This window comes from Camelina sativa, chromosome 11 (genome assembly GCF_000633955.1).
Source record: "Camelina sativa cultivar DH55 chromosome 11, Cs, whole genome shotgun sequence".
Lineage (NCBI taxonomy): Eukaryota > Viridiplantae > Streptophyta > Magnoliopsida > Brassicales > Brassicaceae > Camelina > Camelina sativa.
Genome location: NC_025695.1, coordinates 10,908,276 through 10,936,193, shown reverse-complemented (window position 1 = coordinate 10,936,193; position 27,918 = coordinate 10,908,276). Strand labels below are relative to the sequence as shown.

Here is a 27,918-nt window from a genome sequence, read left to right as displayed (position 1 = left end):
ACTTTGAAACTAACAGTTGACAGAAATTGTAATGCAGAAATCTGTCGAGAAACAACCTAAGTGGTAACCTTCCATATTCCATATCTGCAATGGGTTCTCTTTCATATATGTGAGTTTGCTATTATAGAACCATAGATTGTGAGATGTCTTGCATACTTCTTTTTGTCCAGGTATTAAACTGTGAAATGTTATTGTTTAGGAATGTAAGTGGTAATTCACTTTCAATGCCGATAGGAGATATCTTTGCCAATCATAAATCACTCTCAACCTTGTAAGATCTCTTTACCAATCTCTTTATCATAGTCATCACTGCCAAGTTTCTAGTTTCCATTGATCTATTGCTGTTTTATTCAGGGACCTTTCTCACAACAACTTCAGTGGCGATCTTCCGAGTTCTTTAAGTACAGTGTCCAAACTTTCCGCTCTGTGAGTGCTTTCAGACTTTCATTGTTGCAACGCGAATTAAGAAGTGCCAAAGGGAATTCCTTATGATGATGCTATCTTCATTTGTGACAGTTATGTTCAGAACAATCAGTTTACAGGTTCCATCGTTGTTCTCTCGGGTTTACCTTTGAAAACTCTGTAAGTCTCATTTCAAATAGAGGAAAGAAACAAATACATTATATAATTTCCCAATCACACTTACCCTATGTGTTTTCTTGGCAGAAATGTTGCAAACAATCATTTCAATGGATCCATACCTAAGGAGCTTAGCTCTATTCAGACCATAATGTAAGCTTTCAAAAAACAAACCTGTTAAGTTCTTTACTTTGGAGTTTGCTTTCAGTTTAAACTGTAAGTTTATGTCTTTGATATTCCTAAATGAAACAGATATGATGGTAACTCCTTTGATAACGTCCCTGCCTCTCCTCAACCAGACAGACCTGGCAAAAAGGGGAAACCTTCTGGTTCTAAAAAACCTAAAATTGGTACTGAAGAGAAATCTTCAGAGTCTGACAAGGGTTTGTCTGGTGGAGTAGTCACTGGTATAGTGTTCGGATCTCTATTCGTTGCTGGTATTATAGCACTTATTCTTTACTTGTGCCTTCACAAGAGAAAAAGAAAAGTTGGAGGAAGCACAAGAGCTGCTCAAAGAAGTCTTCCACTTAGTGGAACAACTGAGACGCAAGAGCAGAGGGTAAGAATTGTAGCATCCGTTGCAGACTTGAAGTCTTCGCCAGCAGAGAAAGTAACGGTTGATCGGGTTATGAAAAACGGGTCAATAAGTAGAATAAGATCTCCAATTACTGCTTCACAATACACTGTTTCCTCTCTGCAAGTAGCAACAAACAGCTTTAGTCAAGAAAACATCATTGGTGAAGGTTCTTTAGGCCGTGTCTATAGAGCAGAGTTCCCCAATGGAAAGGTAACTCAAAAGTTGATAGGCTTCTACTCTAAGCGAAGCCAATATGCTTTCTTTGGACTAAACTTTCTCTGTGTAACCTATTTATAGATAATGGCGATTAAGAAGATCGATAATGTAGCACTTTCATTACAAGAAGAAGATAACTTCTTAGAAGCCGTTTCAAACATGTCACGCTTGAGACATCCAAACATTGTTCCCTTGGCTGGATACTGCACCGAGCATGGTCAACGTCTTCTAGTCTATGAATACGTGGGAAATGGGAATCTAGATGATACGCTTCACATGAATGATGATAGAAGCATGAACCTTACTTGGAATGCGCGTGTTAAAGTGGCACTCGGAACTGCCAAGGCTTTAGAGTACGTGCACATTGTTATGCTTATCTCTTTAATGAACAACATCCATGTTAAACCGGAGTCTTCTGTTTTTGTTTTAATAGGTATTTGCACGAAGTTTGCTTGCCGTCAATTGTACATAGAAACTTCAAATCGGCGAATATATTGCTAGATGAAGAACTTAATCCTCACTTATCAGACAGTGGTTTAGCTGCTTTGACACCTAACACTGAGAGACAGGTAATAACACAAGAGGAAGAATCAGATGTTGAGCTACTGCTGAAACATTTTCTAAGTCTTTCATGGTTTATGTAAACAGGTTTCAACTCAAATAGTGGGTTCATTTGGATACAGCGCTCCAGAGTTTGCATTGTCGGGAGTTTATACTGTCAAAAGTGATGTATACACTTTTGGAGTAGTAATGCTCGAGCTCCTAACTGGTCGGAAGCCTCTTGACAGGTTTCTTTTTCATATTTTTAGTGGCCAGTCTTGTACAAATTCATGGATTTGATTTTCCTCAAGTAATCTGTGCTTTGTGTATGTGTGTTTGATAGCTCAAGGACGAGAGCAGAGCAATCACTAGTGAGATGGGCTACACCGCAGCTTCACGATATAGATGCTTTGTCTAAAATGGTTGATCCTTCTCTTAATGGCATGTATCCAGCTAAGTCACTGTCTCGTTTTGCGGATATCATTGCTCTCTGTATTCAGGTATATATATCATCCAAACTCTGGATAATGTCCAAGTTAAAACAAAACAGAAATTGTTTTGTAAAGTAACCATATCTCTCTTTTTTGTTTGTTATTTTAGCCGGAACCAGAGTTCAGGCCCCCAATGTCAGAGGTGGTGCAACAGCTAGTGAGATTAGTTCAAAGAGCAAGTGTTGTCAAACGAAGATCTAGTGATGACACTGGATTTTCGTACAGGACACCTGAACACGAGCACGTTGATATCTCATTCTGAGTAGTGATCCAAAACAACTTTTAAGCTCGAGTCATTTCTGGCATTGGAAGCTAAAAAGCAGTTTGAAAACTTCAGAGGAAGAGAGTTTTGCCAATACATAATCCGATCAAAGGGATGCGTTGTGGATGGAGAAGTAAAGAAAACATCTTGGTGCAGACGGAAGTAAGAACTTGTATGTTTGTGTATTTCTGCGAGGAACATATTATTAGAGTACATAACTTTGTTTCAATCATCTTTCTTGTACTTTTTTCTCTTTATTTTTGTCGAATAATCATGTCTGAAACCTTCATTGCAAGTTGCAGCTAATAATAATTCAAATTTTGCCTGACTAAGACTTTGGTTGTTGAATAATTTAGAAAAACTGGTTTGATACTTTAAGAAAAGTGAAACATGATTAGGAAGAAGTGAGAAGATCGATCTGATGTTAGTTTTTGTTGTTCATATTCATCTGCTCTCATCAGACGAAACAACAGACCAGAATAAACAAACCTAAAGTTAACTTAAACCCCACGGGAAGTCTATACAACCGACTCTGCCAACATAATTTTCTTCATCATCTCTCCGATCTCTCTCCTGCTTTCACATTTTCTAAGTTTTGGAACGCACCATACAAACATCATCACAACCACCAGGACAAAGACCGACAAAGATAAAACCCTAACTTACTAAAATCTGCACCAAAGAGCTTCCAAGTTATAACTCACCATCCCCTGTGGCTTTTATCTTCAAGAACCCGCGTTTATCTTTTTCTGCGCTTCGTTTCCACCTGAAGACAACAACAGCATCGTTAATATCAGTGACAAGCTTTTGGGCACAAAACAGGAAGAAAACAAGGGTTCCTTTGAGTGCTAGACATTTCAGAAGCTAATATCGTGGAAAGGCGATTTGAAATCATTCTCTGAGCTAACAGTCATAGAGATTTCTAACTCTGATATCCATAGAATGCTCAAGTGCATGGAAGTGGAAGCATTACAAAATGGACCTTTAATAACCTTAACAGACAGATTGTTTTGCAGCTAGACCTGGAGGAACCTTAAGCAAAGATCAGATCCTTACAGGACCAAAAACAATAAATTGTATCTTTCTGGCCATTCCCCACTTAGCAAGCACCATTAAGCCAGTGCATAAATTTGGTTTCGTAACTTTTCCCAGATCTCAAATTGAAGTCAATGACACGGTTGCACACAAAGGGGCAGAGGCTAAAGTTATTAAAGTGATAGAACATCTATATAGGAGATGACTAAAGAGAGACAAACGGACCTTGACATCATCAGCTGGAGAAGAATTAAACCCGTTCTGTGATTTTTTGACATCGTCATCAGAACTGCATTCAGCACACACAAAGTGATCAAGCTTCTTTGCTTCTTCAATCGTCATGCCAACACACGCAGGATGGTACCTACAACATCGAATTGTAATGCTTATTATCAATAACTTGTGGAAAAGAATTTGCAAGTTTAAACAGAAACTTAAGTCTCTTTTCCATTGAAATGGAAGTAAGGAAGTTAATAGAAAGACAAATATCAACAATTACCAGTCTTTGCAGCCTTCACATTGCACCATGAGATCATCTGGATTATAAGGCATTTCACATTTGCAGTACCTTCAGAAGCAAAAACAAGCCACAACATAATAAACATCATGGAAATTCCAGGTAAGAAGACTTAATTCTGAACTGATTACGATTTATCTACTTACACAGCAACTCGATCAGGGGTAAACGCGCCAGTAGCAGCCTTGTACTCGAATCTACAATAATAATCCTCCGCACCAACGTTTTCAAGCCTCGTGTAGTTTTTGAAGGTGTGAACAATGCATTTCCCCTCAATGGTGTGTGCGCTTTGAACATCAAAATGGTCAGACAAGAAAAGCTCTTTGGCACCATGAAATTGTCTCCTACCACCAAGGGACTCCTCAGGACGGTAATACCATCGACAGTGCACCTTCACATTGTTCCTAGCATCAGCTTCGATCTTCTCGACACGGGCCACATATGGTGGTTTACCAGCATCTGATGGACGCATCAACACACAATCTCCCACTGCAGAAAACAACCTCAAAGATTAGTTCATGCCCAATTGATATGAAAGCTTGCGACTTTTGTACACTAGTAACCCTACACAGCTAGCTAGCATTCTTTCAGCTACAAAAGGTCAAAAATTAAATGAACAAAAGTATGGGTTGCGAATTTTAAAAGCATCACTTTCTTCCACTAAAAATGCGTAGACCATAACACATTGACCTAGTCACCAGGGAAAGAAAAAAAGGAACATTTCACATGTGGAAAGCTCATATTTTTGCGTCAAGAAACATAACGAGCTACAATGCAGATGATAGAGATGCAGTGAATCTAGATACCAAAACCAAACAAAAGAAAGGGTCCATGTTTCACATTCAACCAGCTAAACACAAACTTCTTATATAGAAACCAAAAAAAAAAAAGGAAATTTACAGATAAAAAGCCCAAAATAAAAACAATTCACTGAAATGTAGCTTCGATTTAACAACGAGAGCTACCAAATATCACATTTTTCGCCATAGCACAAACCAAACACTATCCAAATCCTATCTACAGAGCAGTGACATACACAGTTAACAGCTACACAAAGAACCAAAAACAAGGATGCATCTAAAACACATACAAGCAGACATTGAACGATACAGACTCCATATCTAAGCTCTCAATCAATCCCTTCCTTCCTAGAAATACAATTGAGCCTCAAATGCCCAAAAAACATGCACAAGAAAGAGAAGGATAAAAATAAGAGTACCTCTCACAACTTTGTTGGTGCCCTTGATGGTATAAGAGTCCAGCTCCTTCCTCCCCGGCTTAATTTTCGAGGCGACACCAGGTCGAGTTTTCGCCATGGAAGCTAGGGTTTTTTTTTTCAAACCGGAATTAAAAAAAAGGTAAGGTTTTTTGGGGGTTGCCGGAAATGTATAAAAAGATTGGGGCTTTTGAGAAGATCAGGATGTGTAGATCGATGGGTATGAGGAGGAAGAAAGTGAAATCAGAGTGAAGGGGAGAAGGGAGGAAGACGAAGAGAGTAAATCTGGAACCCTAGATTCTCTCCAGGTGAAGAAGATGAGTCATTTGCAAATTTGGGAGTTTTACTGTTGTTGTTGTTGTTGCCAAAGCCCAATTTATTTTTTTGCCCTTTTTTTTTTTTTTTCTCTTATTAACAAATTTGGAAATTTTGTTACTTTTTCCTGCGACTGACTTTTACCGTAAAATTGGGAAAAAGGTGAATAATTTTCAAAAATTTTACTGTCGTTTTTGGAATTTGGATCGAGATATTTGTGCAGATAAAAAAAGAGGTAAAAAAAAAAAGTACACAAATTTAATTTGATTTTCATGGTCATCACTCATCTAAGTTTTTTTTATGTTATCATGTTGTTAGAGCTATACTGACAAGATCAATGTTTTATATATACCACGCGTGTTTAATCTTTCGGCTAATATAAATTTACTAAATAATAATCAGTTTTGGTGTTTGATGAAACAAAACAAAAACATTAGTGAATGAAAGCTAAATTAATCATGGATATACGTAAGTCCAAAACAGCCAGTTTGGCACACCAATAACATGAATATTTTTAATCAAAAGTTCAATGATATTTCTTTTGATATACCAAACTGTCATATACTAATTATTTAGATTGAACTTTACTAAAACACAAAATCATATGTGAGATTTGAAAAAATCTTAGAGCTTGCACATGATTAAAGGAAAACTATATGTAAGTGAACACATTCAAACGAAAAAAAAAAACAGAGAGACCATATTTTTTTTTTTCTTCTTTTTGCCACAATATGCCGATTAAACATTTTTTTTTGATATTTTCAGTACAATTACCAAGTTTTTTGAAATCTCTCTCTAATGCATATGAATATAAGAAAAGAAAAAAAAAAGAAACGAAAATTTTCTAGAATTTCTGAATGACAACAGAATTTGCGAGACCGGCTTGATCAATGGTCTGAGAAGGGTCAGTAAGTGGCTTTGGTGGGAACCCCATGACCTGAAGTGTGTAATTGATTGCATTCCCTGGTCGAGAAGACTCAATGAATGCACGAATGTCGTTGACAGTGTGATGGTTGTTGAACTTAGCCACTATACGTGTCCCATCACCGAGCCTAAGCTGGATCGATGTGGATGGAAGAGTTTCATCTACTACAAAGCTCTGTGACGGTGATGAAACCGCTGCTACATCGGATACTAGGTTGTCTAGGCTTGAAGCTGTTGATGAGCTGGCACCACCTAGAGTCCTTCCGACTCCTTGAAATGCAACCTTAGGTTTCTCTCGCTCCTATAGAAGCAAAGATGTTTCAGTGTTGTTACCATAGTAGTTACTGCATCTCAATACATAACTGAGCCAGTCCATAGTAGGTTAGATTTTAATTTGGTTATTATCATTCATAAACTGAAATACTTTGGATTAAACACTCTAATAGGCTAAACACCAAACCAAAAACGACATAAAGAAAGCAAAGAGGAGACTCACGGGGCATTTCTCCTCTCTTCTCATTAGATTGACATGTACCGGAGCTCTTTTATCAGCAGGCTCAAGCTCCTTTGGGCATTCAGACTTTCGAATGCTCTGCAATAAAAAAAACATTCCAAAATCCGAATTAAGACAAGGTTTTTTTTTTTGAACATGGGAAACTCAGTACCTAAACTATAAGCACTAAGCCACTAACCAAACAAAAGCACCACACTTACATCAAGAAACGAAGCGTTCTCAGGATCATCCAACTTCCTCAAAGGTCCATCATCAACAGTGAATCCGTTAGACCAGAAAATAATATTGTGAATCACAGGCTCAGGCTGTTGAAGAGCAGTTGGCACACTATCTCCAGAGAGCAACCTCCCGGTACCAGTAAAGCTTCTAGAACTAGAAGGACGCTCAAGAGGTCCTTCCACAGCTCCTAGTTGCCTTGCTTGATTGAAAATCTCATCAACATCATCGTGTTTCGGTTCTTTCGTAGGATCCTGAACAAGCATACCACTGCAAACACACAAAGATCATATCAAGTTTCTGAATGTTCCTGAACAAACAAGTATACCACTACAAAGATCCAATCAAGTTTCAACATTTTTACCAATCATACTAATCTGAGTAAATTACTAAACTGAAACAATCTCATGAATATATATAATACAATAAACCCTCGGATTCAAAGACACAACATAGTTAAAAAAGCAGATCATAATGAAATTAGTTGAAAAATCACATGAATGAAAAAATCTGAAATCTTGAGATTTCAGGGGTTTTAAAAAAGCACCGACCTTTTCTCACCACCGGTGAAATACTCCTGAGGTCCATCGGAGTCACTATCGGAATCAGGTCCTGATCTACGGTTCAGATCGGAAAGCGTACGGATACCACCAGTCCGACCACTCGTTGGCTTCGACGGTTTCTTGTCCTTAGACGACATATCTCCGCTGCTTTGATCGGAAAAAAAAAAAAAAAAGCAAAAAGGAAACGAATTTGAGAGAGCGAGAGAGAGAGAGAATTATTAAGAGGAATTAAATCGAACTAACTATGAAACAATGCACTAATAAGCATTACGCGCTAACCAAGCGCGTGGAATCTAGTTACTGACTTTTGCCTTTGTTAATTCTTACGCGTTTGCTCGTGCGCGTGTGATTAGCGAAAAACAAATCAGGATTAATATAATAATTTTTTTTTTTTGCTATTTAGCGTTTGAGAAATTATAAAAATAGAACACCTTTTTGTATTATTTCCGAATAATCTTTTAAGCGAATTTTAGTAGCGATAATAAAGTTAAACAATTTTTTTTTTCTTTTTTCTTGTAAGCAATTGATGAATCTATGAACAAGTTTCGTAGACCTACTACTTCAGAAAGTGAATAAATGCTTGCTTTTTTACTCGAAAGTGGAACCACTTTAGTCTAATCAGCTTTTAAAGTTGGAAAGAATCAAAAACCAAACAATAGAATAGAACTTACGTTCCACTGTCTCTCTCCTTTCTTGCGGACTTTATTATGGGTAAGTCGTCGGCAAGACTCCGCCGGAGCCAAACCTCTACGTCGGAGAACAAAACGATCGACGGTGAGTTGTCGGGTAAAGATGGCTCTAATGTTCCTCATAGCTCCGACTCAGAGACTGAGTCAAACTCGAGCTTAGATTCCGGGACCGAGTCGAACATGAGCTCTGACTCGACAACTTACACAGGACTCTCGGCGATCGTAAGGGTCTTGTCTGATTCTGTGCTTCGAACGGAATTGGCGGAGATGGAGATGATCAAGGCTCGTGAAGCAGCTAGGTTGGAAGCTGAGAAGAGGAGGTTGGAAATGGAAGTAGAGTTGACTCGGATGGTGCTTGAGACTCATTTGCAAGCGGCGGCGTCGTTACTCGTCGGAGAACAGAATATTTCTCCGGCAGAGAGGAAGAGAAAGAGATCAGAAGAAGGTGAAGAACACGATGAGCCCTCCTCCTCCACCACAAGGTAATTAATTAAACTCAAAAACACCCCTTCAGGCCTTCACCGTTAAAAGATCCGCATTAGAGAAACACTAACAAAGGTTCTGTAATGAATGCAGGGAAAAGAGTTTAGCTTTGTTGGGATTACTTCAACTTAACCTGATTTTTTGGAACTCTTTGACCTGACAAATTACAACAAAAAAAGTCATAAGTCAAAAGGTCAAACTGTCTTATGTTTGGTGTAATCTTTATGTGTTTCGAGGGAGGATACTTCTTTACTCTTTTGTTCAACCTCTAATGAATAATTTTATTAATACAAAATCCAATAGAAGGTGTGTTGTTTAGTACCCTTTCTTCTAATTCTAATGAACGTTAGGCATAGTGAGGATTTAACAACTCGAGCTTATACATATGAAAATGTACCTTGCTCCTAAGAAAGGACCATGTAGCAAGTTTGGCCTCGAGCTCTTGATGGCATGTAGCCTACCCTACTCATTTACTGTTGAAAGATATTGGTTCTTCTTCCATAGAATACAACAAACGTTTCACTTGTAAGAGAAAGTGCACAGTTTACGATTGTAAGGTGTAACCAAAGTTGATCTGTTTAGTAACTAACTAACTTTGACTTTGTTCAAAAACAGAGTAAGACGTGGACAAGAGAGAAAAACGTTGTGTGAATCTGATTTTTTTTTTTATTACAACAATACACATACGATAATATACCACCAAAACTCAATTTGTAAACTAACAATCAGAAACTGTATGTTGTTCATGTTCTTCAAAATTAAGTATGAATTGGTTAAGTCATATAGTAAAGATGACATGCTAATATAGTTAAATACATATAGTTCTCAGTTTCTCACGTCTTGATCTCTCTTTTTTTATTTCTTGTCAGCTAAAGTATGGGTAAGTTAACTTCTATCCTATTGTTGTTGATTATATCATCATACGCCACTGCTTCAATCAAAATTGGTCTCAAGAAGATCATCAAACAGCCAAAATCAATTACTTACATAGATGGAAAAATCCTGCCAGGTCGTTACTGCTTTTAAGCAGGATTTTTCCATCTATGTAAGTAATTGAACGGGAAGTTCTGATATATGGGTACCCGGTGTAAATTGGCCTGTAAGGCTGGTCATGGCATATATATCTAGCGATTCGTCGACCTACGTAAAGAACGGTACATCTTCCTACTCATGTTTTTTTTATTTTCTCAATATCCCATAATCTAATTATAAATCTTACAGGAGAACCCGTAACAGTCCCCTATGAGGGTATTCCTATCGAAGGATTCTTGAGCATAGATGATATTACTATAGGTCAAATGGTTGTGCAAAACAAGTAAGAATATTGACCTTGAACATCGTTAATAATTGGTTTCATTTACTTTGTTTAACTTTACGCATTTTTACATTCAGCAATTCATAGAGGCTAATAACGAAGCCGGTGGAAAAAACACAATTCAATATATGCCTTTAGATGGTATTCTTGGGCTGGGATTCCAAGAGAATTCTGTGAAACGTTCGGTCCCTCTTTGGTAAGTATTTTTTTTACAGCTGTATCTTTAAGCATTATACTACTAACACTGATAAATCTTTTTATGCTATACTATATAGGGAGAACATGCGAACACAAGGTCTGATTCAACAGCATATTTTCTCCATTTGGTTAAAATATTACAACCCACAAGATGCAGAAAATGGAGTTATCATATTTGGTGGATACGATCAAGCCCACTTTAAAGGGTCGCACACCTATGTTCCTGTAACACAGAATGTTTATTGGGAGTTCGTTATGGGGACAATACACATCGGAGGGGAACAAACTGATCTTTGCCCCGAGGGTTGTGCAGCAATTGTTGACACCGTCTATTCTATAGTGAGAGGCCCACGGGTAAGAAATTTTATTGTATATTTTTTTTTGTCCTCTCATGTTGAAAATGACATCCCGTTTATGTGGCATTTTTTCGTTGTTGTAAATAACCTAATGGTTTTTTTTCTAGTCTATAATTAATAGTATAAATCGAGCTATAGGAGTAGACGACTTTCTTACAGGATCAGTGGATTGCACAAAGATTTCCTCAATGCCCACAATCTCCTTCACCATCGGTGAAAAAACTTTCTCTATACTCCCTAATGATGTAAGTTCAGACTATTTTCTCGCTAAGTTATATTTCTTATATCTTATGATGATAGAGAGTTTATGATTTTTACTTTTTTTTTCGGTTTTGAATTTCAGTATATAGAAAAATCTACAACATGGTGCACATCCTTATTCAGGCCCCATATTGGTGGTCATGATGATGATGATGATCACTGTCATGATCACAGTCATGATCGCTGTGACAGTCATGATGATGATGATGATCACAGTCATGATGATGATGATGACAGTCATGATGATAATGATGACAGTCATGATGATGATGATGATGATGACAGTCGTGATGATGATGATGACAGTCATGATGATCAACATGATGATGATGATAATAGCGACAACGATTATGAACCGGATACTAATCTATGGTATTAACTTTCAATTATGGTTTGGTATATAGTAGGAATAGGATGATATGTTAATTGGTTTGGGCTAACATGCACGCAGGATTTTGGGGGCAGTGTTTATCAGACGATGCCACATTATTTTCGACTTTGGCGAATCAAGAATGGGATTTGCTGAATCGCTGCAAGATAATCAGTTGGAATAATGTTTACAAGTACAAAATTTCTACTGAAGAAATTTACCACTAAACTTTTTTTTTGGTTTAATAACTCAGAAGTGTATTAACCAGCCAATTCGGCGGAATAGTATAAACTTACAGAGAATCAATAACCGTAGCTCGATGAGCTAGGACATCCGCTGCGCTGTTTCTTTAAGGAGGAAAGAGGAAGCTTTTTTTTGTTTTTTTTTTTCTAAAGATGTAAAGGAGAAGGAAAAAAAAAAAGGAAAGAGGAAGCTTCTGCATCCAATATCGTATGTCGTAGAGAAGTGTACCAAGTTGAAGACCCTTCATGTGTTAATTAAATTAACAAGCTCCAAATTATCTCCAATAAACCAAACATAACGATAACCATGTGCCCAAATTAACGGTAGAACATGTAGAAAACCAAAAGCTTCAGCTTGAAGAGGGGATTGAGCTGTTCGAACGAATAAGGCAACCGGCGCTCACGAAGTATCCAACCAGTATTTGTATAAGGCCGTCCTTGCAAAAGGGAAGCAACCTGTCATAGATAGAGATGGGTGTCTAGAATGATGAATAGAATTTGGATGTTTCCAAGTGATCATCGGTGTGAAAGAAACTTTCTCTGGTTTGGGTAAACTAGAATGTGTAGCCTGCCGGTACATTGATTGGGGGAACAAGATCAAATTTCAAAAAGAAACCGAATAAAAAGTACATTGGTTTGGGTAAACTAGAATGTGTAGCCTGCCGGTACATCGTTTGTTGAGGAATATCTCCAGAAAAATCTAAGATTGTGAAACTATTTATGGTGCTAGAGAAGTAAAGCTTGTGATCCTTGTAAACCATGTGAAGACAATGCGATAATCCCGGAACCTGGTTCCACGAGGTATCTCCTTTCTTGGCATAAAACACACACCAACTTCCAAGTCCCCAAAGAACTATATAATCTTCTTTGGTTTTCTCGTCAATCCAAATCACAGGGGATCCCATACTAAGAAATTTGACCTTCCTTTCGAATTGATCGTTAGAAACGAGAAACCAATCATCTAAACCTCGCTCAATCTTTGTTGTTCCAAGTTGTGACTCCACAGATGGCAGATCAATCTTTTCGTCGGTAAAAAGATTCAAAATGTAGAGATTATACCGCGGATCCCGCATAAGGAGCCAGCTTCCATAGGTTGTTATACACACACTCTTAGCAAATTCAACGCCAAGATCTTGCGTTTTGTAGAGTTTGTGTTTTTCCTCGGGACTGAACAACGTGCAATATGAATTGTTGTTGTCGTCTTCTTCCGGGAAGAGAATCAGCCAAAGGATCTGATGGTTTTTGGATACGACTTCTCTGGAAGCAGAGTACCAAGAGGAGCATACAGATGTAGCTCGTTGGAAATTAACAAAGCTGAGGCGTTCCAACACTGAAGTCAAGAGATCTACAGGAAGATCGGACCAGTAACTGGATGCATCTGCTCTGAGAAAATTAGGGTTATGCTTATTCTCCATGAAAACTTGAGATAGAATGTTTTGTCTTACCAGCAGAGATGTTCCGTATTTATTATAGTATTTATAACCTAGACCCGTCTTTACACTCTTACTCCAACGAATACTAGGATTGAGGTAATCTTTTCTATGGGCCTCATCAGCCCAGTCTGTATAGCTCGCCATAAAAATATTGGAGATGTATTACATTCTTCAATCATTTTGGTTGTAAAATATTTTTTGTAGAGATATCTTCCGCCTCTCTCAATATTTACCATGGAGAAGAACCCTAACCCTAATACCTGGTCGGAGCTTCCTCTAGATCTCTTGAACTTAGTTTTCCAACGCCTCAACTTTGTTAATTTCCAACGAGCTAAATCGGTGTGTTCGTCTTGGTACTCTGCCTCGAGACAATCCGTGCCCAAAAAGCAGATCTACCCTTGGTTGATTCTCTTCCCGAATGACAACAACAACAACAACAACAACAACAACAACAACAACAACAACAACAGTTCTTCTTCATGCAGGTTGTTCAATCCCGGGGAAAAAGACAGACTTTACAAAACACAAGATCTTGGTGTTGAGTTTGCAAAGAGTGTTTGTATTGCAACTTATGGAAGTTGGCTCCTTATGCAAGATTCAAAATATAATCTCTATATTCTGAACCTATTCACCCTCGAGAGGATCAACCTTCCTCCTGTGGAATCACAACTTGGCGAGATAAAGGTTAAACGAACCATACATGATTGGTTTCACATGTCACATGATCATTGCCAGAGATGGTCCGAAGCTATGACTATAGGACCCGCCGTGTTTTGGATCGACGAGGAATCAAAAGATTATATAGTTCTATGGGAACTTCGAGATTGGTTTGTGGTTTCAGCCAAGAAAGGAGATACCTCGTGGAATCAGATTCCCGAAATTTCAGATTGCTGTGACCACTGTGACATGGTTTACAAGGATCACAAGCTTTACTGCTTACCCAAATACACTGGTACTTTCCAAATCTTAGATTTTTCTGGAGTGGAGGACAACAAAACTTTTGAGGTGGTAAACCTCTGGATAGATATAAACTTTACAGGTGTTGTTCCTGTTCAATTAAGTGACTCATGGTGCGTTACTGAGACAAAACTTGTTCTTACATTAACAAGAAAAGTCCTCAAGGTTGACAAAATATGGAGTCCTAACTCTAGAACCTGGTCCTTCAGGGTTTTCAAGATTTCTTCATCATCAGAGTTCTTTGAGGCTTATTCTTGTGAAAAGGTTGATTCTTTGGGTGACGAGGCAATGCTTTTGGATCTAGGTATCACTGTGCCCGCCAATGACATCGAGGGATTCAATAAAAACTCCATCTATTTCGGTTGTAGTCATGAAAACAATACAAGTAATATATTTCTCTTCAATCTCGAGACACAGAGGATGGAGGTACTGCAAAAATTTGATTGTTCGCCCCTTCAACTCTCTAGAGCTCGATGGTTCTTACCAAGTTTCCCTCAGAAGTCACAAGTGACTGATCTTAATTATTAGCTATGTTTTCCTCCTCAATATTTTTTGTTTTTTATTTGCTTTTAATCAGTATGTTGTTTTACACTATTAAGGACGTGCTAGTTTTTAAGTTAAAAGTGATATATGTATACACAAAGGATAAAAATACAAATGAAACTAGCAAATGTGTACAAGATGATACGCTTGATTAAGTGAGCTTTTGTTGTGGAATCTCTAGTGTTTATTGGTATTAAGGTAAAGCTCTGAAAGTTAACTTTTTAATTATTAGTTTGAGATCATAGGATCTAATCTACTGGAAGGGGAACATCTTTGAATTATTTCAGAGTAATATTTTATACTAGCTAGCGAATTTGATAGTCAACACTTCAAAATAAGCACAGTTGAAAGACTTTACCGAATTAAATTAGTGAAAGAATCTGTAGTGAGACTGAGAAGAAAAAAAAAATGAAAGAGTCTATAAACAACTTTAGTAGACATTCCCCTAATGAGATTATGTTCTCTCAATAGCTAACAAGTAACAACATAATCATCCACAGAGCATGTAAAGGGTATGATACTACAAGCCGAGAAAGTGAACCATCAGATTCAGAACATAGGCCAAAGGGATAAAATTAAGTAGTTCTTTTGAAAGTTAACTTTTTTGCTATAGGGGTTTGAGATAATGGGATCTGATCTGTGCTATTTTACTCTAGGTAGTTAAATTTAATTAATAGTCTTTATAGCCCATTAATCAATCTGTGTGGTGATGTGTGAATCAAAATCCAATATTCCCTTTATCAGAATATATGATGTTTTAAGATTTTATTTTGTATCAAAAAGGATGATTTTTTTAGTATATTTAATACATTTTTATTTTCAAAATCAAATAAATATTTAATGATTTTGCTTTTACAATAAATCAAATAAGAAAACACACAGACTAAATACTAAATATAGTACATCATTTATTATTTTGAGTTAACAACAATACACCATTAATTGTTTTCTTAATCCTAGTGAAAATCTTAAAACATCATGGATTCTGATACAGTATTAGAATAGATAGATTTTTTTGAAACTTTCACAGTAATTAAGAAAATATAATAATAATATTTTAGAAAAATGTTATTATTTTATATTATATTATTATTTTATAATATTTTAGATAAATGTTGACTTGTGCTCTATGGCACGGGAGATCTCTTAGTTAGTAATTATTATTTTTAAAAATCTACGGGATGATTAGAAAGCAATTTGATTTTTTTTTTAACTTTCGATTTTTTTTTGATAAAAAAATATAAATACTTATAGTTAAAGAATATCGACTGTAATTAAAAAAAAAATTGGGCTGTCTTATATTTTAGGATTTGTAGGATACTTAAAGTGTGATTGGCAAGATTTTAACTTTATTTATTTTAAAAACTTCTAAAGCTTTGAGCCTTTGACCGCCTCAATAGTTAATAGTATAATACCAATCCGTCTTAAGAAGCATTTACCCAACCGTTAAGGCTCTAAATGAATGAGATAAAAACAAATTAGAGGGAGTATTCAACTTCTATTTTAGAAGATTTTACGGTATTCTTAAAATCACTTGTTATTCAATTGATGATTTTTAAAATTCTTTTAAAATCCTATGTTATTCAACTTGACATTTATTTAAAATCACTTAAAATAATTTACAATCTCTTTTTATTCAATCACAAATTTATAAAACTAACTTGAAATCTATTGTCATTCAAAGTATCATAACTTTTTTTTAAAAAGCTCCTTTGAATGATTCTAGGAGAGTCATTTTTGTTTTTTAGTTTAAAAATATCACTAATAAAATCATACCCTATTAAATAGAATTTTGAAGGATTTCAAAAAAGAAAACATCACTTCCGTAACTCCTCCCGTAAAGCTCTGAAGTTTCTGATTCATAGATGTCGCCACCATCGCTTCTCTTGGTTTTCTTCATCCTCTTCGTTAGAGCAAGGCAAACTAACTGTTGAGAATCGCAGACCCCGATTCACCTCTGTAGTGAACCGCATACCGCGACTCTGCCCCTACTCCTCTTATACTTCACAGATCAATATGCATAACATAAACATAACATAGAGATTTAACGAGTTCCCCTCATGCAGAGGGTACATCTCGTGTGGAAACCTTTTCCCACAAACATCCACTATCAATAAACCAAGGTTTACACTAGTGTTACATATACAAAGCTTAGAGAGTAACTACAAAGAAACCTGAAGAAGAAAACACATAGTATATGCTTTTCTTCTTCCCCTCTCTTTGTCTCTGGTTCAGCTCTCCCCCATGTATAACCCTGAAACACCTCCAAAACCCCAAAGAAGCAGCTCCACCTTCGTCTCTCATGAGAGTGTCCTAAAGCACCTTAAACCTAGACAAGGTTATGCTCGGCTCTCAGCCCTTCGACCCCTGCGGAGCTTCTGCTCCTTTATTATGGTTCTGCGTATAGCTTCAAGCTCCATGTACGACGCCATGCACATGCTCTCTGCACTGCGCCCTGCATCTCTTCATCTGCCCTGCACAGCGCTCTGCGCTGTGCCCTACAGCCGCCACCAACGTACCACCAGCTTCTTTAGTGCGTCTTTGTGCTTACTGCGTCTCTTGTTTCCTCAACCCTAGCTTCCCTTATATAGTGAAACCCTAGAGCTTATGTCGGTTTACCCTTGCAGACAACACAACCCGGATCCTGTATAGGCTTCACACCAATATGGGCCCAGTTCATGGTTCAGACCAAATAAGCCCATATGAAGCAAACATTCACAACAATCTCCACCTTTTGCTTCATTTGGTCCAACTCACAAAATCCCCTTTGTGTTGATTCTTTCCTGAGAAGAAAAAATAAATCTTGTCTTCTCCTGTAGAACCTGCAACTTCCAATGATCTTCATCTTCATCCACCTTAGGAATTTTCTACTCTATCTTCAGAAACTTCAAGAGATTCGCGACTCTCCCTCAAGCTTTCTACTCCTGATGATTGTAATCCCACTTGTAGCCGAACTCTGACCACTGAATCCGACATCTGAAGAAGCCCTTAACAACCTTGATTTCTTGATAATCAATACAGAACACAACCAACATTGACTGTTCTTTTATCTCTTGCAACTGATCACTTCTGTCATCTGCCTTAAATGCAAGTCCTTTATCGTGAATTCTCAGTTCTTCAGCAACTTCCATCTCCTCTGATTTTAGCATACCAACGAGATCCTCAAACTTCAAGGTGTTTGTGTTGCCAGATACCCTCATAACTACTTTATGAGCTACATACTTAGAAGGTAGACATCTAATTAATTTCTTAACCAGCTTGGTATTTTTTATAGATCTTACCAAGATTCTTTGCTTCATTAGCAATAACACTCAATTTTGCACTAAACTGTGAAATTGACTCTTCTGGATCCTTCCTTAAGACTTCAAATTGAGATGCAAGTTGGTGTAATCTTGTTCTTTTGACACTTGAGTTTCCTTCATGAGTCTTCTGCAGAATGTCCCAAGCATCTTTAGCTGATTCACAACCTTGAACAAGCTTAAACTCATCATCATCAATAGCACCAAAGATAGCATTAAGAGCCCTAGCATTGTATTTAGACAAGTTCTTTTCTTCCACTGTCCAGCGTGCCTTAGGTTTAGTGATCTTGTCACCAGCTTCGGTTTTCTCATATGGAGGCTCCCAACCTTCTTCAACAGTCGTCCAAGCATCCTCACCTAGATTACGGATCAACTGAACCATGCAAACCTTCCAACGACCATAAATTTGTTCATCCAAGATCACTGCCCTTTGAAGCATCATCAACTCATTACCCGACTGCATCTTTATTCCAAGATCTCAACCTGTAGCGAGTATAGAGCTCTCGTCGGTTGACTGCTCTGATACCAATTGGTGATGATGGTGATGTTGTAGCTGAATGTGGTTGAGGCTTATGGTTTTAGAAGATTCTATTACTATTCACATTTGTAGTTTGAGTTGTCACATTCAAATAAAAAGGGGGAGAATGAATGCATGAAGACTTTGATTGCTACCAGGCTGGTCTGTAGGACTCTGGAAGAGAGGTTTGTGCGTAGAAACCGTAACGAATATCGAGTGACGTGGCTGTGCTTTTAGAGACTCTTTGATTATAGAACAAGTTAGTATCATATCTATTAAGAAGATTTGGACTTATCCTTTAATAGGAAAGTAGGTCATATGAGGTTCCTATATATTGTGTTATTGGGGCAAACATGTTGTTTGGCCGTTTAAGAAAATTTTTAGAGAACTAAGCGAATAAGCTTTTAGGGTTCTTAGGGATTTTGGTTAGATTAAGAATTGATCAGTAACAAGTCATGTTGACTGTGTGTAAATCTTATTAAACATATCTTGTAAGATTGTTTAAGTGATTCTTAATAAGAAAATAAGTTCTTTTCAATATTGGCTGCATCTTCTCTTCGTTTTTACAGAAACCAAAACTGGTCAAAGTTTTTGGGCGACGAGTCAATGCTTTTGGATCAAGGCATCACAGTGCTCGTCAATGACATTGATGATTTCATTAAAAATTCCATCTACTTCAGTGGTAATCATGAAAATAACGCAAATGATATCTTAATTATTTTCAATCTCGATCAAGACACATAAGACGGAGCCGCAACTACACAAATTTGATTGTTCTTCATTTCAATTCTCTAGAGCAAAATGGTTTTTTACCAAGATTCATGCATACACGANTTTTTTTTTTTTTTTTTTTTTTTTTTTTTTTTTTTTTTTTTTTAACACTAGAACTTCATTTATTGATTTGAGAGTGTTGGTACAAGATTGCTAATTGAACGGATACATACACGAATAGTTAAATGAAAACGATAGTATGATGTTTCATGACGTTGTGCTTTAGCCAATTTGTCAGCATGGATATTTGATTCTTGTAGAGTCCATTTGAAGACAATCGATTCAAAACGTGTTACCCATCCTTTGATCTCTTGTACCTAGTTGTAGACGTCAAATCTGTTTGTTTCATAGCAAAACAGAGACTTTGGCACTCTGCTTAAGCGCTGTTGATACAGATATCCCTGTTATTTGCCCTGCTTTTGATCATCATGGATAATTCAGACTGCAATGGCTCTTCGGTCTTTGTTGATGAAACTACCGTCATAATTACATTTAATCCAGCCATTGGGGGTTGGTGCCAATGTTTTTATCTTCAATATTTTGTTTTGTTTTGTTTTTAGATTAGATTTTGTTTTTTTATAATTAATTAATTAATTTGGACACATAAATAACTAATCATTAATACATTTAAAATACATATGTGGAATTTTTTTTTCAAAGTTAGATATATGGTGTTAACACGTAAATTACAAGTTTTTAAATTGAAAGAGATTTTAGGACTCTCTCATTAATCATGAGTTGTGGTTTCTACCAAAAAAAAAATTAATCATGAGATGTGTTGTAGAAAAATTAGAAAATTGATAGCATAACGTGATTTTAGGACTCTCTCATTAATCTAAATTTTATCTACTTCATTAGTAAATCCAAACCGACATGGAATTCCGTTTTAATTTGTAAAATCTAAATCCTAATCACCTTATTTTAAACTCAAACCGACATATAATTTTGTTTTAATTATAAAACTAGATTAAGACTTGAAATTTATTTTATTTATATTGTAATTTTTATATAAAATATAATTTATGTGATTGTTTTTAAAAGTTTTTCTGGAAAACATTATGCAATAAAATATATGATAAATATGATGACTTAAAAAAAGACAGCTATTTTGTAAGTTTTATATTGTTAATGGTTTTAGATAAGTACCCGTGTTGTAACTCTGGTTACATTTTATTTTATACAAAATTTTGTATATTATATATTTTAAAATAAAATTTTAGTATGGTGTATTTGTTTATGTATGTGAAGTTATTTCAACAATGTATATTCTACATCTGACTTGAATGTCATTATAAGACATAATTTTGTAAATTTGGTTTTTAAAAAGCGAATTATTATATTATAAGTAATTTAATATATTGTTATACTTTTTATTTTAATATATTTTGCTTTTTGAAATTCTTTCATATTATAGTGACATATTATTGACATTGATATAACAAATCAATTTAGAGTGTTTATAGTTTCTAACTTTTATATCACGTTTTAATATTTGAAAAATATATCAAAATAAATTATTTAAATTTTATTATATTATATAAAATTATAAAATTCAACAAAAAAAAATATGAAACTGAAGTTAAATATTCAAATTTTGACCTGTTACTCAGTAAATTTTTTAATTCAATAGATATTATTTTTAAAGAATAATATTACAAAAGCTTGAATATTTTATAGATTGAACAATTTATATTTGTTTTTAAAAATTCAACTTATGGTATATCTGGATTAAAAATATTTTTTAATTATAATAAATAATATGATAATTTATTTGTTTCACAAAATGAACCCATATATAAAATGAGAGGTGAAGTATAATGATAATTAACAAATTAATATGTTAAGTTAGATATCAAAATATTTTATTTGATGAATAATTTAATAAAGGAAATTAATATGGTAAGTTAGATGATATCAAATGATTCTCTAGAATATTCTCGTTAAGATATTTGGAAACAACATGTTCTAGTAATAAAATCTTCCGAAAATAAAATAAAGTTGCACCCACTATTTAACTTGTAACCATTTCATTTATCAATTAATCTATAACCTAGTTGTAACCAATTTATTAAAATTATATAGTCTACAAAATAATATTGTGTACTTCCGTTTTATTATAAAGGGGATCTAAACCTTAATCACCTTATTTGTAAACCCAAACCGATATATAATTTTGTTTTAATATAAAATCTGAATCCTCATCACCGTATTTGTAAACTCAAACCGACACATAATTTATTTCTAATTGTAAAATATAAATCATGCCAATATTTAACTTTCCTTATTTAAAAGTATACAAAAATTGTTTTCTTAATTTGTTTTACTTTTTAATATGATTTTGATTTATTTTTTTAATGAAATAATGTATAAAAGATTTTGATTGGCTGAAAAGGAAGAGGTGAACTAAAAGGTTCATCCTAGAGATGAACCTAAGTATTTTTCGAAGAAGAGAATATGTTGCCAAATGTACCATCATGAAAGTATTGACACATACTCTATATTTATAAGAAAAAGAAGTGTGTCCAACATTTTAACATTAATTTTAGATATAATTATACATTTTTGAAATCTGCACATTTATTAGAAACAATTAATATATAAATATTACCATATAAATTGGTTATTAATTATGACAATAAATATGAAAATTACTCATTACTATTGTTTTCAAATTACCGGTTCCTATTCATATCCAAACAATGATAGTAATAAATATTTCACATATTAGGAAATTAACAAAATTAATGGTAAATATTTTTATAATAACAATAATAATAAGAACATACTTATTTATCCTTATTTTAATTTTAATTATATATTTTTAGTTAGATATTTAATGAAAATTTATGGTAAAATATTATATTAAATGATTTAGATTTTCTTATTTATTATTTATTGTATATACTCTATATTCAGTTTGATTCAATATGCAAATTTTGGTAAAGTTCCCCTCAGATTAAAATATTAATCAATAATGATTGTTAGTTTCCTAAACTACAGGAACAAAAATATTCACGTAACTAATATAAATTTTATATAAATTTATATAAATTTTAAGTTTAGGGTTGGAATCAGACGTCACCTTCTGCCGTTCTACGGCAAGACAAAACATTTTAATCGTCTCTCTCTCCTCTCTCTCTCAATTTGCCATAAAATGGAGAAAGGGCAGAACCCTAGTTCTCATAAGCGTCTCAGACTAGATACACCAAATTCCTGGTCGGGTCTTCCTCAAGATCTCTTGATTTCAGTGTTGGAACGCCTCGGCTTTGCTGATTTCCAACGAGCTAAATCCGTCTGTCGGTCTTGGTTCTCTGCTTCGAGACAAGTTGTGGCCAAAAATCACATCCATTGGCTGATCATCTTCCCTCGAGACAAGAAGACAAATCCATGCATGTTGTACAATCCCGAGGAAAAAGACAAACTTTACGAAACGCAAGATCTTGGTGTGGAATTTGCAATGAGTTGTTGTTGGGAAACTCATGGAAGTTGGCTCCTTATGTCAGATCGATGTAATCTCTATATTTTGAACCTATTCTCCCACGAGAGGATCAATCTACCTCCTGCGGATTTATTGTGGGACGAGTATGAGCTACATAACAAAAGAGAAATGGACATTCGTAGGTATAAACGGGGCCTTGCTAGGAACATGCGATCGGCTGTGTTTTGGATTGACGAGAAAACCAAAGATTATGTAGTTGTTTGGGGACTTATGGGTTGGTGTGTATTTTATTCCAAGAAAGGAGATACCTCGTGGAATCAGATCCCACAAACTTCAGATTGCTTCGACATGGTTTACAAGGATCACAAGCTTTATTTCCTAAGCGAGACTGAGGGTTTCAAAATCTTCGATTTCTCTGGAGCGAATCCACAAGAAACCTTTCAGTCGATTTTTAAACTGGCAAAAACAAATCAGTATGCACCAAGTAATCAATGGAATGTTCATGACACAAAACTTGTAGTCACGGTAACAGGAAAAGTCCTCAAGGTTGAAAAAATGTGGAGAGCCAGTACTAGAACCACCTCCTTCCGGGTTTTCGAGGTTTATTCATCAGACTTCATGAAGAAAACAAAACGGCGGATTCATTCTCTAGGGGAGGAGTCAATGCTTTTGGATAAAGGCATCACTGTGCTCGCCAATGACACTGATGGATTCATTAGAAATTCCATCTATTTCAGTGGTTGTGATGGACGTCATACAAAGGATATGCTTATCTTCAATCTCGAGACACGGAAAATTGAGACAATGCACACATGCGATCGTTCTTCTTTTCCATATGGATCCTATAGATCTAAGTGGTTCATACCAAGTTGCATGCATTAAAATGTTTATCTCGAACATGCATGTTTTTTTATTCAATGTTATTTTACCCTAGTGATGATCATGTGTGCTATTTTTTGTTTGGGTTAAAAGTGATGTATACGATCGAAGGATAAAATTACTACCAAACTAGCAAATGTGCACAAGATAACTTATGTGAGATTTTGTTGTGGAATCTGACCGGTGTTTAATTATTAGACAAAGATAACTTTTTGCAATATGGGTGTGATCTACGTACTGTTAAAAAACCATCTTTCAATTAGTGTAAGAATAATCTTTTATAGCGAATTTGATAACAGTTTTTAAAAAGAATACTGTATGTAGTGAGAATAAGAACAATTAAGAAAAGAAAAAAATCTAACGAACTACTTAAGTAGACATGACTACTGCCATGGCCATGTTCTGAGAATTTACTGTTGCAATTCTTCATTAGGCATTTAAAGAGCTAGGAAGACAATCATCCATCCACATAGTATATACATGGTATCTCTACAAGCCAAGAAAAAGTGAAAACCATCAGAACATTATATATAACACAAAGATGAAACAAACAGCCAAAGACCTTGTGTATCAAAACAACCACGAAAACTCTTGATTTACTAGAGCTTCACACATTTTATAGCAAATTTATAGAGTGGGGCAAGTGCCCTATACTCATTTTCTTAATTCTTGTAAATACTTAGCTAAGTTGTGTGGTATATCTACTAAAATCAACAAAACTTTTCAGTTTCTTAAGATTGTGGCCACAGGTAAAATGCTAAGCTAAGTAGTATATCTATTAAACTTAACAAAATTATTAGATCATTAAAGTGGTGCCCCATACAAAAATGACTTATGCATCCGCCAATGTCCATTGGTTGAAGACAACACCACCACCAACAACAACAACAACAAAAATGACAGCCACCACTATTCATGCACGTTGTACAATCCCGATGAAAAAGACAAACTTTACAAAACGCAAGATCTTGGTGTTGAGTTTGGAAAAAGCGTTTGTAAGGCAATCTATGGAAGCTGGCTCCTAATGAAAGATCCTCTGAATAAGCTCTACATTGTGAACATCTTTACCAACGAGAGGATCAATCTGAAACAATGAGATGCGTGCTAGATCTACAGACTTGTATGACAGATCTGTATGTGCGATGCTTAACAGATAGATGAAAGGATAGTGAAGAGACGACACAAGAGATTTGTTAACGGGGTTAGGATAACCTACAATCCCGGGACCAAGTCCAGAATCATTCACTAGAATTAGAACGCAAAAGTCACATTTGCCAATGGTATCTAGCACACACTTGTGCCTACCACTCTAATCTACATGAACTAAAGGAACCACCACTCTTTGTCTTTTCCGACGAGTGTGAACCTCTACAAAAACCACCAACAGATTCTCTATCTTGCTGGTGGGACAACACCACACACAACATGTGTGCTTCTCTCAATTTTAGGTCTAGGGTGCGTAACCTTCTTCTTGTTACCACCTCTTCCTTTTATACCTTTTAGAGTTCTCCACAAACCCTAGGTTCCACAAGCTTCTTCCTCTTGTTTTCTAGGTAAAAGCTTGTTCTCTTTTTGTCAATTTGACCCATGCTTTTGTTCCTGTCGCACCTAACACAAGCATGCTTTTCTGACACAGCCGCTCCACTGTTTGCTGCAACTTGAAGCTTTTCCGCTCTGTTGCACTACACAACCTCTTCACGAGGTTTACCCTGTTTCAGCTTTGTTGCACTACACAACCTCTAAACATGTATGCTTTGTTTCCAGCTCTGTTGTACTTCAGGTTCACTCAACTGCTATATAACTTTGCTCTGTTATAGTTGCTCATTTCTTTCTGCTCTGATGCGCTTTCAGGTTCCTCAGCTGATTAAGAATATCTTGGCTGAGTTCTCATTTCTTGGATCTTCACAATAAGACTCCAAGGTTCAGCATGTCACTTCATTCCATGTGACTGCTATATAACTTTGCTTTGATTCTCTATCTGAGGAATCATTTCGTCTATGTCTGTAGCTGGTTACACATGCTCCAACTTGCTCACTGCTTCTGTGTTTGAACATGTGTTTGTATCAGGTTTACTCATTGCTTCTTGATCATCTCTCTTGAGTCTTATAACCAGTAACAACACCAATATATCTTCAATCTCTCCCTTTGTTACTGAGTTATAGAACTCAAGCTTTCTCTATTCTTGCACTTGATGATCTTCAAACTTTCATGTTGTAACTGAGACTTTGGCATCTTCATTACCTTGAGAGGATTATGTCATCGTGATCTTCTCTTATCTGTTTTACAAGATGCTCCTTTACGTCTTGTTGTCAGTCTCACAATTCTGTCAACACAATGTATCTTCACAATCTACTTCCCGTGGAGTTATTATGGAAAGATTATGAGTTCAACACTACAAGTCGCCAAAAAAAGATGATATATGGAGGTAGGATGAAGTCTGTACGATCCCCTGTGTTTTGGATTGACGAGAAAACCAAAGATTACGTAGTTATATGGGGATTTGGAATGTGTTGTGTGGTTTATTCCAAGACAAAAGATACCTCGTGGAATAAGATCCCGAAAACTTCATTTTGTTTCAACATAGTTTACAGGGATCACAAGCTTTACTTCCTAAACTTCCATGATGAATTCAAAATCTTTGATTTTTCTGGTGAGGTTCCACAACAAACCTTTGAGTGGATGGTTTATGTGGACAAATGGAATTGGCATCTTCGTCATCCACCGGATAACAGTTGGCACAGTAATGTCACAACACTTGTAGTCACATTGACAGGAAAAGTCCTCAAGGTTGAACGAATGTGGGTAGTGACTTCTAGAACCTGGTCCCTCAGGGTTTTCGAGGTTTATTCATCAGACCTCCAGAAGAATAAACAACGGCAGATCCATTCTCTGGGAGATGAGTCGATTCTTTTGGATCAAGGCATCACTGTGCTCGCCAATGACACTGATGGATTCGTTAGGAGTACAATCTATTTCAGTGATCCCTTATTCTATGTCAGAAATCATATGTTTACCTTCAATCTTGAGACACAGAAGACAGAGCCGCTGCACACGTTTGATATTTCTTCCTTTCAATTCTCTAGCGCTCAATGGTTCGTACCTAGTAGTTTCACGCTCACATGATGTTGTTGTTCTCAACTATGTTTTTTTTTCATGCAATATGGTTTTTTTATTTTTTTTGGTTTCAATCAATTTTGTCATTTTACTCTAACTAGTTGATGATGATCACATGCTAGTGTTTTAGAAACAAAGATATATACAAAGGATAAGATTACTAATCAATCTAGCAATATGTGTAGAAGAATGATTTGCTTAAGTGAGAATTTTGCTGTGGAATTATTAGATAAAGATAAGTAGTTCTTTTGAAAGTTAAATTTGACTTTTGCTATAAAGGGTTTGAGATAAATGGATCTGATGAGCTACAGTTAGACATACCATTGGCCCATTGCCATTTTCTGAGAACTCACTTTTGTAATTCTTCATTGGATATTTAAAGAGATAGCAAGACAATCATATATATATCCATCCACAGTGTAGTATGTAAATGGTCTCTCTACAATTCCAAGAAAGCGAAACAAAAATTCCAAAAACATTGTGTATTAAACAAGTTTTTTATTTAATATGAGAGACCTCACAAACGAACTTTTGTGGTGGCTAGATCTTTTGCCCAAGGATACAAGCAACATTGGATTTTAGATTAGAAAAAGACTAACAAAACCCAATCAACTTTATATAACTAGCAGATATATCTCCTTATGTCCATCATCATCGATATCTTCATAAACTGCCAAAACCCAAAACTAAAGACATCAAGATATTAGGTTATTAGACGTCAAGATAAACTTTATATAACTAGCAGATGCATTTTTAGATTTGGTTTGCCAACCTAGGATTATATAAGTTGGATCGAAGGGTGTTCTTTAACGATTAAATTTAATATTTGAGGGTTTTTTTATTAATTAATATAAGAGATTGCTTTTCAATCTTCAAAGTCTTTGAAATCTCTGTTTTGCGTCAATAGATACTCGACAACAAAGGACACTATATTGTTACTCTTGATCCACCAATACTTGAGAAGGGAAAATGGCATATTGTTTTAGCATATTAACTACGTAAATGGTTGCACAATTAGATGAATAAATTGGATTAAAACTAAAATTCATCTCAAATTTTATCATTTTAGATGAACGTGTAAAACCAA

At 35.6% G+C, this 27,918-nt stretch overlaps 8 protein-coding genes and 1 long non-coding RNA gene across 9 annotated transcripts in view; 6 read left to right on the top strand and 3 right to left on the bottom strand.

Annotated features, from left to right (window-relative positions):
• Window positions 1–2,997, top strand: part of LOC104722821 (protein STRUBBELIG-RECEPTOR FAMILY 8) — a 7,507-nt gene extending 4,510 nt beyond the window's left edge. Inside the window, exons 11-15 of the mRNA XM_010441060.2 lie at window positions 1,454–1,725; window positions 1,806–1,941; window positions 2,021–2,160; window positions 2,256–2,412; window positions 2,513–2,997. Coding sequence (XP_010439362.1) covers window positions 1,454–1,725; window positions 1,806–1,941; window positions 2,021–2,160; window positions 2,256–2,412; window positions 2,513–2,665 — 858 coding nt within the window. The 3' untranslated portion in view covers window positions 2,666–2,997. The remainder of the gene's footprint in view (window positions 1–1,453; window positions 1,726–1,805; window positions 1,942–2,020; window positions 2,161–2,255; window positions 2,413–2,512) is intronic.
• On the bottom strand, window positions 3,060–5,802 carry LOC104722820 (chromatin remodeling protein EBS). The gene is made up of 5 exons (XM_010441059.2): window positions 5,437–5,802; window positions 4,364–4,706; window positions 4,200–4,268; window positions 3,926–4,064; window positions 3,060–3,431 (listed from the first exon to the last, which is right to left on the bottom strand). The coding sequence occupies exons 1-5, from the start codon at window positions 5,531–5,533 to the stop codon at window positions 3,405–3,407; spliced, it is 675 nt and encodes a 224-aa protein (XP_010439361.1). The 5' UTR covers window positions 5,534–5,802; the 3' UTR covers window positions 3,060–3,404.
• Window positions 6,360–8,201, bottom strand: LOC109124456 (plant UBX domain-containing protein 3). The gene is made up of 4 exons (XM_010441058.1): window positions 7,954–8,201; window positions 7,387–7,672; window positions 7,169–7,264; window positions 6,360–6,973 (listed from the first exon to the last, which is right to left on the bottom strand). Exons 1-4 carry the CDS (start codon window positions 8,100–8,102, stop codon window positions 6,593–6,595), a joined length of 912 nt encoding a protein of 303 aa, XP_010439360.1. The 5' UTR covers window positions 8,103–8,201; the 3' UTR covers window positions 6,360–6,592.
• LOC104722817 (uncharacterized protein At4g22160-like) lies at window positions 8,507–9,455 on the top strand. Its single transcript, XM_010441057.2, has 2 exons — window positions 8,507–9,136; window positions 9,231–9,455. The coding sequence occupies exons 1-2, from the start codon at window positions 8,673–8,675 to the stop codon at window positions 9,295–9,297; spliced, it is 531 nt and encodes a 176-aa protein (XP_010439359.1). The 5' UTR covers window positions 8,507–8,672; the 3' UTR covers window positions 9,298–9,455.
• Window positions 10,201–11,427, top strand: LOC109127595. The gene is made up of 5 exons (XR_002034148.1): window positions 10,201–10,291; window positions 10,359–10,452; window positions 10,530–10,648; window positions 10,728–11,251; window positions 11,350–11,427. It is a non-coding gene; the product is annotated as an uncharacterized LOC109127595 (long non-coding RNA).
• Window positions 12,434–13,456, bottom strand: LOC104727851 (putative F-box protein At4g22180). Its single transcript, XM_010446917.1, has one exon. It carries the CDS (start codon window positions 13,454–13,456, stop codon window positions 12,434–12,436), a length of 1,023 nt encoding a protein of 340 aa, XP_010445219.1.
• Window positions 13,547–14,797, top strand: LOC104727850 (probable F-box protein At4g22165). The gene has a single exon (XM_010446916.1). The coding sequence runs from the start codon at window positions 13,547–13,549 to the stop codon at window positions 14,795–14,797; it is 1,251 nt and encodes a 416-aa protein (XP_010445218.1).
• Window positions 22,554–23,720, top strand: LOC104727849 (putative F-box protein At4g22170). The gene has a single exon (XM_010446914.1). It carries the CDS (start codon window positions 22,554–22,556, stop codon window positions 23,718–23,720), a length of 1,167 nt encoding a protein of 388 aa, XP_010445216.1.
• Window positions 24,097–26,840, top strand: LOC104727848 (putative F-box protein At4g22170). The gene is made up of 3 exons (XM_010446913.2): window positions 24,097–24,116; window positions 24,528–24,806; window positions 26,072–26,840. The coding sequence occupies exons 1-3, from the start codon at window positions 24,097–24,099 to the stop codon at window positions 26,838–26,840; spliced, it is 1,068 nt and encodes a 355-aa protein (XP_010445215.2).